General features: G+C 50.6%; 5 protein-coding genes across 5 annotated transcripts; 4 read left to right on the top strand and 1 right to left on the bottom strand.

Annotated features, from left to right (window-relative positions):
* Positions 1 to 876: 876 nt before the first annotated feature.
* Positions 877 to 1,384, top strand: RPL14A (60S ribosomal protein eL14; the record flags this gene model as incomplete). Its single annotated transcript, XM_014689127.1, has 2 exons — positions 877 to 1,005; positions 1,070 to 1,384. The coding sequence occupies 2 exons, from the start codon at positions 877 to 879 to the stop codon at positions 1,382 to 1,384; spliced, it is 444 nt and encodes a 147-aa protein (XP_014544613.1).
* A 714-nt stretch (positions 1,385 to 2,098) lies between these two features.
* On the top strand, positions 2,099 to 2,830 carry EGD2 (Nascent polypeptide-associated complex subunit alpha; the record flags this gene model as incomplete). Its single annotated transcript, XM_014689126.1, has 3 exons — positions 2,099 to 2,335; positions 2,394 to 2,452; positions 2,515 to 2,830. 3 exons carry the CDS (start codon positions 2,099 to 2,101, stop codon positions 2,828 to 2,830), a joined length of 612 nt encoding a protein of 203 aa, XP_014544612.1.
* A 539-nt stretch (positions 2,831 to 3,369) lies between these two features.
* atp7 (ATP synthase subunit d) lies at positions 3,370 to 4,134 on the top strand (the record flags this gene model as incomplete). Its single annotated transcript, XM_014689125.1, has 4 exons — positions 3,370 to 3,381; positions 3,513 to 3,908; positions 3,959 to 4,045; positions 4,105 to 4,134. The coding sequence occupies 4 exons, from the start codon at positions 3,370 to 3,372 to the stop codon at positions 4,132 to 4,134; spliced, it is 525 nt and encodes a 174-aa protein (XP_014544611.1).
* A 735-nt stretch (positions 4,135 to 4,869) lies between these two features.
* Positions 4,870 to 5,531, bottom strand: UBC35 (Ubiquitin-conjugating enzyme E2 35; the record flags this gene model as incomplete). The annotated part of the gene is made up of 4 exons (XM_014689124.1): positions 4,870 to 5,045; positions 5,104 to 5,235; positions 5,301 to 5,389; positions 5,479 to 5,531. 4 exons carry the CDS (start codon positions 5,529 to 5,531, stop codon positions 4,870 to 4,872), a joined length of 450 nt encoding a protein of 149 aa, XP_014544610.1.
* Positions 5,532 to 6,532: 1,001 nt separating this feature from the next.
* Positions 6,533 to 11,037, top strand: G6M90_00g060390 (uncharacterized protein; the record flags this gene model as incomplete). Its single annotated transcript, XM_014689123.1, has 2 exons — positions 6,533 to 6,693; positions 6,762 to 11,037. 2 exons carry the CDS (start codon positions 6,533 to 6,535, stop codon positions 11,035 to 11,037), a joined length of 4,437 nt encoding a protein of 1,478 aa, XP_014544609.1.
* Between the last annotated feature and the right edge of the window lie 1,670 nt (positions 11,038 to 12,707).

Genomic DNA, 12,707 nt, shown 5'->3' with positions numbered 1-12,707 from the left:
GACGCGCATCACAGGTGGAAAAAATGTGGACATGCAAGATGGTACAGCCTATTGCAGGGAGTGGAGAGTATCATGCTGCGTCAATCAAGGGCGCGTCCCCGAATACATATTTGTATGGGCAGGATTCATGGCCATGAATGCAGACTTTGTCGGTGGGTCGTATTTGATTTTGGACAATCGGAGGTAACCACGATGCCCTGGATGAAGGATTTATTAGCATCACCGCAATCCAAGTAGAACAGTGGAAATATATGCTATGCAGAACAAGATACAAGTTCAGAATATGTAAGAATTGAATATCATTTATCCAAACAGTATAGCTACTCTGGCGAAGAGAGCCACCGAATAGAATCAATCGCAAATTACCTCATCATAGAGAAGTGCAAGTGACAGTGAAAGAAGAAAATGATTAGAGCAGGCTTACCTTGATTGCGACCAGAGCAATTAGCAAAGGTTTTTGTACATCATCAACATCCTCAAGCTGAATGAAATTTTCAGGATGGGAGACATAAGGAGGAACATAACACAAACTTCATGTGGCAGAAGAAAAGTTTCAGACAAAAGTCCAAGAAAGTGGTCCGTGCATAGAATCAGTGGGCCGGGGTGCGGCGCGGCAAAAACTGAAAATCCGAAAATTTTGCTTAGGGCACAGGTCGAATTTCCACCCGCACACCACCCTAATAGCCGAGTGATCAAAAAGTCATTGGCGACTCCACGGTGTGAGAAGTCACAGAATCCATCCACCTTTCGAACGGCAACCCGACTTCGACTATTGGTATGAACAACACCGCGCCTTCTTGCAGTTGATATCGAGATATCTGCAAACATTTAAATCGACTTTGCGACTGACAAAGAGTCAATAGAACACCCGTCACAATGGGCGAAGCAGTGATTGAGGGATCCAACTGGCGCCTCGTTGAGGTTGGCCGCGTTGTCGCCATCAACGGAGATCATCCGTTCGCCGGCAGACTTGCTGCCATTGTCGAGATCATCGACCACAAGCGAGTACGTTTTCACAGTCAACCAAAGTCGAGCGATCTTGGATGGAGGGTTAATTGTGTAACTGCAGGTTCTCGTCGACGGCCCCTCCGCCGACCCTACTCTGGCTGTCCCCCGACAGGCCGTTCCCCTGTCCAAGTGCCTGCTCTCCCAGTTCGTCGTTGATGGCCTCATCCGTGGCTCCCGACACGGTGCCGTCAAGAAGCTTTGGGAGAAGAACGAGATCGACGCCAAGTGGAAGGAGAGCAACTGGGCCAAGAAGCGCGAGCAGATCCAGCGGAGGAAGAACCTGACCGACTTCGACCGCTTCAAGGTTTTGCGACTCAAGAAGCAGCGACGATTCGAGGAGCGCAAGGCTCTGGCCAAGGTCAAGGCCTCCGCATAGATGTCTGGTTGAAAGTTTTGGTTGGAGTCGAGGAGGTGCTTTGGAACAATTGGGAGCTGGCATTAGAAAGAGATGCATGGACCCGGACAGGAAAAAGCAACATTGGAGCGACAGAAAGAATCTGCTGCCATCCATTTTTTTACTCCCGTTCTGGAGGGGCTGTATGTCACATTTCATCTTAATGATGAGCGGCGTCAACACGGAAATTCAGAATTAAAATGAATTCAACGCATTGGGCGGTAGCACAACTTGTAATATGTTTGTGATATGTATGACGAAAAACTTGATGGTTCTGAGCGTGACATTCTAGCAGTTAGTATTCGTACCTTTTTTTGTAGTTTGACTCCCAAGTGCCTGTGTTTGGCGCCGGTGACGATAATAGGCTTTCCTCGCCGCTCTATGTCATGTCACTCACTGGAGGAGTGAGAACTGGAAAATGCGTGATTACCTAATCCGGTTTAGCGCCAGTTGCCCACCAAACCCTAGAATTTCGCTGTATTGCTATTCTCTACACAAACAGCTCGAGGAGAATCACCGTTCAGGCCAGAAAAAGATAATCCGGGCTCAGCACATCAGTAAGTGCCCAATTGCGGTCGCATGTTGCAGAAATTTTCGCCATTGAATTCGGCCGCCGGAGCGAACTTTTGTCGAATTCAAAGCGACGAGGAAATGCGAGTCAAAAGCTAATGGCCATGTGTCCCAGCAGTATCCAAAATGGCCAACCCCAGAATCGAGGAGCTCCCCGACGAGGAGACTCAGCGACCTACCGTTGAGGAGCAGGAGGACAGCAGCGACGATTCCGATGCTGAGGATGGTGAGGCCAACCTGCCCGCTGGCTCTACCGCTGTAATCCACAACCGCAACGAGAAGAAGGCTCGCAAGGCTATTGAGAAGCTGCATCTTACCCGTGTCCCTGGTATCACCCGTGTCACTCTTCGACGCCCCAAGAACGTATGTTACAGACAGGTATGACTGATAGGGTGGGCATCAAAATTGACCCGATATCCAGATCCTCTTCGTCATCAACAACCCCGAGGTTTACAAGTCCCCCAACAGCAACACCTACATGTCAGTATCTCGATCTCGACGTCAGTGAATGAATGAGGAATCTAACAGTTTTTATTATGCAGTGTTTTTGGTGAGGCTAAGATCGAGGATGTTAATGCCACCGCTCAGCAGGCCGCTGCTGCTCAGATGGCCGCCGCTAATGCCGAGGCTGAGCACGCCGGCCACAACCACGGTGAGCCTAGCAAGGCTGTCGAATCTGGCGAGGCTAAGAAGGACGAGGACGAGGACGACGGTGAGGAGGTCGATGCTGAAGGTCTTGAGGATAAGGATATTGAGCTTGTCATGACCCAGGCCAACGTCAGTCGCAAGAAGGCCATAAAAGCCCTGAAAGAGAATGACAATGATATTGTCAACTCCATCATGGCCTTGAGTATCTAAGGGGAAAACTTTTTTGGGAGCGAGCGGTCTACAAATGAACTTGTCGTCAACCGCATCTTGCACAGTGCGTGTAGGAGTGGCTTTGTATTAGTTTTTGGCAGCCGCTGCTATCATTTCGACAAGAAATATCAGATACCACCGATGGGTTTGAAAATGGCATAACTGGATTTGGTTCCAAATGATGCAAATTAGTTTGGTCTTGTGAAATGGCTCGCATGTGATGTTGCGTGAATAGCGTACAGATCGATCTTCAATGGCCAACTCTGATATGATCATGGAAACAAAGCTAGACTAAGATATGCATTGCTACCGTCTCCAGCAACTAAACCAGAAATGCTAAATTAATTAAAAATGTTAGGCAATGCATTGTCCAATCCCTCACTGAACCAGCTGACTGGGCCGCGAACCGTTAGTCACGAACAACATCACGTGACTGCAAACCGCCAGCAATCTTGGTCGGACAAGTTCGGCACGGCAAGTCATTAGCATCACTACACTCGCTCTCCGCTCCAAGAGAACCCCCCCAAAACATAAACAAAATGGCGGCCACGGTAAGTCGAAATGATCAATTGGGCCAGACGGAGCGCATTATCGAATCTATTCCTGGCGCCCTTCCCCCGAGTCGCGCACCCGGTTCCATCCCCAGATCATGAGCTAATTTTCACTCCTTCCCCCGAAACAGCGAAGCGCAGCTCTCAAGATCGACTGGGTAAAGGTTACCAGCTCGCTGGGCCTTCGCGGTCAGACAGTCGCCTCCCTCCAGGCCTTCAAGAAGAGAAACGAAGACGCCCGCCGCAAGGTCCAGCAGCTGTCCGAGCAGCCTACGACGGTCGACTTTGCCGCCTACCGATCTACGCTCAAGAACCAGGCCGTCATCGACGAGATTGAGAAGCGCTTCAACGCCTTCAAGCCCACCACCTACGACGTCAGCCGCCAGCTCAAGGCCATTGACGCCTTCGAGGTTGAGGCCGTCAAGAACGCCGAGGCCACCAAGCAGGCTGTTGATCTCGAGCTCAAGGATCTCGCTGCCACTTTGAAGAACATCGAGGAGGCTCGTCCCTTCGAGGACCTCACTGTCGTATGTACCTCGATGCAAAACCGTGTGAACAAGAAGGCTTAATTCTGTAGGACGAAGTTGCTGCCGCCGAGAAGTCCATCGACGAGAAGACCACCCAACTCATTTCCAAGGGCAGATGGATGGTGCCTGGATACAAGGTATGTTTCGATAGTGGGCGGCTGCACACCTGGGATCAAATTGCTAATGCCCACTGTAGGAGAAGTTCGGCGACCTGGCGCTGGTGTAATAAATCTGCGTTTCACACTACAACCCGAATTATTCCCTTTGTGTACTCTAGCATTGTAGATACAATATACTCAAGGAGGCAGAGTTCAGTCTCTGCTAATTCTCATACAAGTCTATATTTCTACCGAGGAATTGTGATATTTTAGCTCTGCACACTTGGAAGCCCCGAAACAGTGTCTGGCAGAGTGTTGCTACTGGCCACTCTTCGAATTTAACGTTGTGCATGCTTTGTGAGGGTTAGAGTGTCGAAAGCCAACATGTCGGCATCACGGTGTTGATTCTCCAATCTCTGACGTAGTTATCAAGGCTACATAATAGGGATACCTTACGAGACCATAGACTATCTAGGTAGTCACCAGCATAAATTATTCGTTGTAAAAGAATGAAGAGTCTCGGTTTGATAATATGCATTATTGAAGGCACGGCAGAAGAAGAAGAGGAAAAGACTCAACGCGTTATAATTATCCGCACTACTGCCGGATTGTCTAATTTCATACCGTGGAAGGCTAGCCGTCCTACACCAACCCAACCAAAGTCTCTTGGAACTCTAAAAAAATCATAGCAAAGTCTTCGGAACAATACATCATAGACTGGGAACACAAAAAGGAAATCCTTCAAACTCCTCCAAAAATGCTCATATCTCATTTTTGCCTCGATGCCGCTGAATCTGAAAAGCCCGAACTTCTTTTGAATTCTTACTTGTTCGCCTGATTACTCTTGTTTGGAAAGCCCCCGCCTATGACTGTGCATACTTCTTGGTCCATTCCTTGGCCGTCGCAATTGCTGCCTGTTCGTCTTCTTTCCAGCTCTTAGCTACGTCTGCGGCGAGAGGGTCGTCGGGGTTCGGTGCGCCGAGCAAGGCCTGGATGGAGAGGAGGATCGTCCGGATTTGTAGAGCAGGAGACCAATTATCTGGTAATGTTTTGTTAGCAATCACTTCCGGAGAAGACGGAGGGAGTGGGAGACACACTCTTCAGGACATCCAAGCAGATACGGCCCAGCTTGTCAACATTGGGGTGGAAGATCTTGGTGAGGAAGCGGATCTTGGGGGGAGTCATGGGGTAGTCATCAGGGAGAAAGAGCTCAAGCTTGAAGATGCCGCCTGTACGTATATTCGTGTTAGCACAGATTGCGCATGCGAATGAGGAGTCGGCGGAAATTGCGCACCTTCGTATGGTGACTGGGTTGGGCCATGGATCTCGACGTCGAAATAGCGCAGATTATCCTCGTGGGGGACGGCGCTAATTCCAGGGACACTGCATGAAAAGATGTATTGTTAGCAAAAGTCCGGTTTCGTGTTCATGGCCAGGTTTCTGTAGGCTCGGCCGAGAGGAGGGCAGCGTACGGCTCTGCCATGAGACGTTCCGTCTCCTTGACGATGCGCTTGGGAAGAGCCATCTTGACTGTTGGGTCGAAGCGAATTTGAGACAGGCTACGGTCGAAATAAACAGGTAATAAAGGTATAAAAGAGCAGGAAAGGCGTCTTGCCTCTGGTCGAAGTCTATTCAGTCAAGAAATCTCCCGGTCTCGCCGCAGAGGTTATACGGAAGGTGAAGAGTTCACGACAAGAGACTGACATGGACACGAGGCGGGGCTTGCGACAGCCCTCAATACTGGCACCTGAGGGCTTGGGCACTGGTGCGTGGCGGTAGCCTTGGACCTTGGCAGTGACGAGGAGGGGCTTTCAGCGGCCGATCCCCTGTCTAGATGTCAACTGGTCATTGTTAGGTCGCAAAGGTCCATGTCACCACGTCACAAACGGTTCACTGTTGGCAGGGCTGTAGCAAGGCGAGGGTTGGGTATCGGTCTCGTTGATGAAACAGTGTCTGGTGTCTCAGAAAAAAGAAGGTCACCATCACTTGCCATTTGCCGCATCCTCGGCAAATTGACACCTTTCACAACATGATGTTGACACAGAATTGTACTTGACTTCAATGTAATGTTCATGAATACCGCGCCGACTGGCCACTAGCATCATCAATTCATCGCTAAAACCTCCTGGACGGTTGGTGGGCTAGCGGCTGGAGCGGATGTACCTCCCCGCCACACAACTGCAGAGGGATACCCGACCTCATGACCATAAGCTGCTGGCGCCTCCCTGCATGCCCATTGTAGCCTAGCACCAAGTACATAGACTGAATACCAGCGTTCCCAATTTCTGAGCTCAGCTTCAACGACATCGCTTCGTGCGCGCCACGGGACGCTTCCAACGTTCACAGCGTCTTCGAAACCAAGCGCTGGCCGAGTGCTCCGCATGCTGCCGTGAACTTGCCAAGTACGGCCCCCGAGTTTGATGGGCATCACGATATCGCACGTCCCTGTCACCGCACCACCGCGCCTTACATGAGCCACGACATGACCTCTATTGTAGGGTCTGTCGCAAAAGACATGCAGTCATAATGCCGTCCTTTTCCCAGCGGCCTGAGTCGCCTAAGAAGGGTAGAATCATCAAGTCGGCGTATGATAGCGAGAGCTTCGAATCAGATGGCTCCATTCATGTGGAAGGACTCGTTGGGTCTGCAACAATCTCTCCATCCGGTCGCGATATTGCTCTTGCATCGTATGTTTTCGCGATCCTCCATGACTCGCATTGCATCATCTTGGATTAGACTAACAGTGTCTACGTAGACCAGAGGGACTGGCCATCATTGACTTGGACTCTCCATACAACCCACCGCGGCGACTGAGAAGTCATGGACTCCCATGGCTAGTTTGCGACGTTCAGTGGTCGCCTTTCGCAGCTCGAGACTATTGGGTCGTGTCCACAGCGAACCATCGCGCCCTAGTATGGAATCTCAACCTGAGAGAGGATTCTAATACGGGAGCCATAGAGCACTCGCTCCATGGACATAGCCGCGCGATTACCGATGTCAACTTCTCGGCCCATCACCCTGACATGCTCGCCACCTGCTCTGTTGACGGCTATGTCCATTGGTGGGATCTACGGCGGCCTAGACAACCGGTTCTTACCTTCTGTGATTGGTTTGCGGGTGCCACTCAAGTTAAATTCAATCGCCAAGATCCTCACATTCTTGCCTCGGCTCATGACCGGTTCTTACATATTTGGGACGACCGAAAGGCGTCCGAGCCTGTCAAGTCCATCAGTGCGCATACATCCAAGATCTACGGAATTGACTGGAACCGCACCCGAAGCACTGGCATCGTAACTTGTTCCCTGGACAAGACAATCAGGTTCTGGGATTACGGCAAGGACGACAACGAGCTGGAACATGTCATCCGCACCGACTTCCCCGTCTGGAGAGCTCGCCATACACCATTCGGATGGGGTTTATTGGCCATGCCTCAAAATGAGCCCGGCGATTTGTATCTGTATGACAGACTATGGGGGGAAGACTCCCCAGTAGAGGTTGCCCCGAACCCTGTTGCCGTGTTTCCGGGTCATGGTGATCATAAAGCCAAGGAATTTCTATGGAGATCTCGAGGAGGCGTATCCGATGATAACATTGACCATCGTGAGTTTCAGCTTGTATCATGGGGCACGGATAATGAGTTAAGGTTACACTGCGTTGACGCCAACATACTCGCTGCTGTTGGTCATGTCAAAGACGGCCCGGCAAGGAAGGGTCTTAACCTCACAAGACAAGGTGCAGCATATAAGACCTTCCGTACTATCGATGACAGTGCGAGCCGTGACCGCAAGGCCGGCACAATGAGCGACCACAGAGCTAGCACCGGTCTTGCACAGTATAAACAGGGGGGCGCCTCATCTGGTGGGCGGTCTGGCTTGAACCGAAATCTTCGACCAGCATGGAGGGGCCCATCAATGAAAGCCAAGATTGACTCGAGCAAACATGTCGACAGGAGCCAAGCTCAACTTGGGTGGATGAAGGGCATTACTATGACAAAGCGGAAACCCTCGACTGACGGTTACAGACGACGTGCCTCCAAAGACCACGGAATTCTCAGCCACCACCACTATCCAGATGATGAATGGGGCCAACCGGACACAATTCAAGAAGAGCTTCTCCGTATCAGTACGCAGATACCCAAGGTCAAATGGGAAAATATAGACATGGACAACTTGACGTTGAATGCGTCTCTGACAGGACCCTGGGGCGTCGATGGGGAACCCATCTTTGTCAAAGTGAAAATTGACATCCCTGCGGGATACCCCAAGCTCAATGCACCAACGTTCTACATTGAAAAGACGTCCTTTATGCCGGAAGACACACACAAGAAGATTATGCGGGAAATACATCTACTCGCCGAACAGTTTTTGCAACGGAAGCAAAACTGTCTAGAAGTCACCTTTACCTACTTGCTCGGTGAAGTCGATTTAGAATCTAGTACTACCTTCTTTAAGAATGTCCGAGACTTGGACGATGATCTTGACGGCCTTGCGGACGAGAGCTCTAGCGAAGAAGACGAGGATATCCCTGCTGGAGGATCTGCTTCAATGTCTCAAGAGTTGCCTCATGCAGATGCTGACACAACTCTTGCACCACTACCTAATCGTAACATTATTCCACCTCCGCCCCGTACCTGTGGCGCTCGATTTTCTCCAGATGGCCGGCTTGTTTGTTTCTTCCCGTCAAAGGAGGAGAAAGCCCGCGCACTATTCTCTACCTCTGCAGAGTTCTATAACAAAGAACGTTCCAAAGGAGAGCCGTTCTTTGCTGGGTTTGGTCGTCTTACCTATGATCTTCCTTCCAAGCAGAAGTATGCGATGGATGAGGCCTCTGCCACGGACGATCAGTCAGACGAGTCTGATAGTGAAATGTCTTCGTCGTCGTCGAGTGGCTCCGAGTCGACCTCGATGCATAAGATGAACCTATGGTACAGCTCAAACAGACAGCTTCGCAAAACTTGGAGTGAAGATCGATCCGTAAGGTCGAGTGGTGGTGGCACTGGGGCAGGCACCGGCACCGGTACGGGCACGAGTCGCCGACGATTCGGCCGACCTCGAAACTTGATTGCCATTCATGACTTGCGAGCTGACCTCCCGTCGAAGAGGGAATTTGCCGAGGAATACGCAATCTTTGGCGATGGTGCTGACGTCTGTGAACATAATGCCCAGGTTGCGGAGAAATACGGCAATGCTGAATTAGTAGATGTATGGCGCTACTTGGCACTGTTACTAACAAAGGGAATTCCTTTGGAGGTCTTGGGTCGTGACCACAATGAAGCCTCGATTTTGATAATTGCTCGAGATGCCATATCAAAGCATAGCAAAATCAACAAATCACAGGTCGACTCCTCATCAAAAAGCGACAGCGGTCTCGTTGGCAGAGTCAAATGGGGGCAGCATCCGCTTGCCAAAGAGTTCATTATGGACCTCTTTGACCACTTCGAGAGACTCGCTGATATCCAGATGTTGGCCATGCTGTCGTGTGTTTTCAATGAGCCGTACACGGATGATGGCGTGGCGTATGTCGAGTCTCATCTTACAAAACAAGAAACGCCACTGCCGTTGAAGGCGCCGTCCTTTTCACTGGATTATTTCCCCACGGACGCCTCAGGATGGAGGTGGAATATTCACACCCGAAGCCATACGACTTCAGCAGCTACCACGCCTGGAACTCTTCACACTCCTGTTCACTATCCCGGCTCCCACGCCTCTGATGAGTTTCTCTGGAGCGGTGACCCGGGGACCAGCTCCTATTCCTGCGGCGAGACGCCTCCTCTGAAGGGCAAGGCGTTCCTCGGTGACAGCGATACGCCACAGCCACCGATGTCGCGATCACCTACGAGTCGAGGCATTTTGAGAGGAAACACTGGTCTCGCTTCAGCTTTCACCGCAACGCTTCCGAAGTCGTTCGGTGGCGGCGGCTCGTCATCGCCGCCGAATCAAGGCAGAAAGAGACCTAGCCCTGCCGAATACATCATGAGCAGTCTAGTGCCCACTGCTGCCAACTCTGGAACATCAACGCAAGGACCTGCAAATGCGTCAGGTGATTCAGGCCTGGCTAGAACCTCGTTGTCGGACGAGGACTACCGCCGCGATGACCTTCTTTCATTGGTTCCCATCTCAGTCAATGTTATCCAGGCAGACCAGTCAATATTCGATGACGATGGGTGGTTGAACACGCCGCTGCTAGACTCCAGCCGATCTAGTATCTACGCAAGATACCGTTACGCATATGCAGAGATGCTGCAAATGTGGGATCAGCCCCTGGCACGACTTGAGGTCATGAAATTCAATATTCTTCGCGATGACTCGGCAATGGCAATAACTGACGGGAGCTTCCACGACTCGACAACATTGAGAGATGGAGCCAGCGGCACCATTGGCCACCACAAGACGGGCTCATCCCCAATCGTCATGGGTAAGAAGGACCAGCTCCATAACCTCGTGGCATCTGGTCGTGGTTTAGACGTCACGGGCATCTGTCGCACGCACGAGACCCAGCTTGAACCAGCACGCTATACATCCTCTCACAACAACATTGGGGGCGCCGTCGGAACATGCGATCGGTGTCACCGCATACAGACACAGCTCCAATGTGTGTATTGTCTCGAGCCTGTCGACGCATTGTTCCCACCATGCCTCTCGTGCGGATGTGCCAGCCACGAAGCTTGCCTCGCAGAATGGCACGCGTCTGGCGAAACCTTGTGCCCAGCGGGGGATGAATGCAACTGCGTGGATGAGGCAAGCAACGGACAAGTCGAGTCCTGGGCCGCACTTCGTGGTGCGATGATGAAGGGTCGTGATAAGCCAGCCAAGCTCCACCTGCTTCCGCCGGCGGCTATGGACGGTAGCGGAGACGAAAAACTTGGGCGAGGCAAGAATGACTGGGAACAAGTCGAGTTGAATATTCCAAGCCGAGAGCAAGGTGGTCTTACGGTGCCACAGTCACCTGCGGCATTGAGTTTCGGAAGATTGAAGAAGGCGGGCACGTGGTCTCGAACCGCGAGTCTACGCGGACCCGGGCGAAGAAGCTAAGATCCAGGAGATGATTTCCTGGTTCTATCTGAGCCGTGTGTATTATACAAAGAGGCTCGTCAGCATTGGTGAACAGGCCCGGCGTTGCGGCCGAATGGTATAATATTGTCGATTTTATTTTATATTCCGCCTGTTGGTTACGGTCGAGGGTTTGTGCCCGTGTAAAATACAGATAATGAGGCAGCGCTGTAGCATATCAAGTTCCCCTTATATTTTGTCATGAATCCACAACTAAACAGGAATCACTCTCTCTCTTACATGTCCAAGCCCTCGATTTAGAATTTGGCAAGCGGTATAACATGAGTTGCACTTTCATCTGCAGCTCCATTAAGCATAATGGGGTCAAGCCTGTTGAAATTCAAATCATTGTTCCTGATTAACCAACCGTGATTCTAGAGCCGCGATATTCCACCAATTGTCTCTACATTTGCCCAACGATATTATCCAAGGCGTCTTATTCTCTGTCGAAAAGCGATTTGCCAGGCTACACCTGTATGCGTGCGATGCCACCCGTGTTGCGTTTGTCTGTCTCCCTTGGTTTGCATCTCCGTGGACAAACCTCGTTCCAGGCATATACAGCCTCTCTCCATGACGCCATAAATGTCTTGTTTCGCCGGCGACTTCATGATTGATCGGCGCCTTTACGTTTTCCGAGCTGTGGCCACCCTCCTTGCCCACCATGGTTGTTCCCATCCCTAGAATCAATCTTGCTCCTGTTCGTCATTCCTAGCGGTGCCTGCTTCATTCATTGCGAAACAAAGGCAATCCCGTAGGTGGCAAATAAAGCTTATTGACCTCACCTACCACTGCTCCTCAAATGAACACAATTTTTTTCTCCATATTTTCAGTGTCTCCATCTCTGTATTTTGCTTGCTCAGAGAAGCGGTGCGCATCGCCTGGCCGAACAATGTAAACTCTAACCGCAATTCCATGGAAATCAAGATGTGGGCGTCCGCCACGGGTATTGCAAGTCCGTACCTCAACCTTGTCGAGAATTCAACCTTTTTTAATGTCTTTAACATGGCGTAAACCGACCTAGTGACCCCCGAGAGATGTCAGGCTACGGAAGCAGCCTCAGGAGAAACGAGTGCGAACGCGGCTTATTGAATATCCGTATTCCTACCAATCTTCGTCTTGTGCACATATACAGATTCGCGCAGGGCATGTGCGCCACCAGCATGGTTTAGTCTTGAGCATAACCGAAAGAAACCGTGTTGGAGATTTTATACTGTTGATATTTCGTATGCGGATCTGCCGGCGTAGTCGACCGACCGTAGAACATATACGCAAGACATGGTCCCTAAATATTAGTACCTCAGCATCCATTGCTCATTCAGCTCATTTTTGGAATGAACTGCAAAACCACTTGAATCGGTGGAGCTAAATAGAGTATTTGGCTCGGCTTGCCCGGGCGAACACGAAACTTGGAGGGCTGCTGGCATGGACTCAACTTTCCTTTGCCCTTTTACATGGCCATATTTCATCACACACTCTTTAGTTAAACGAAATTACAAGCATGATACGAGTATCGTGGCACCGTAGCATCTGATAGCATAGTATTAGGCTGTACCAAGCCAAGCACAGTAAGAGACCAGAAAAATAGACCGTCTGCGCATCTAAACGAAATTGTATTGTAATTATTAACAACAACAACAACTGTGACTAGAACC

Source organism: Metarhizium brunneum, chromosome 3 (genome assembly GCF_013426205.1).
Source record: "Metarhizium brunneum chromosome 3, complete sequence".
Lineage (NCBI taxonomy): Eukaryota > Fungi > Ascomycota > Sordariomycetes > Hypocreales > Clavicipitaceae > Metarhizium > Metarhizium brunneum.
The sequence above is the reverse complement of the archived record's forward strand: the minus strand, read 5'-3'. Positions and strand labels throughout refer to the sequence as shown.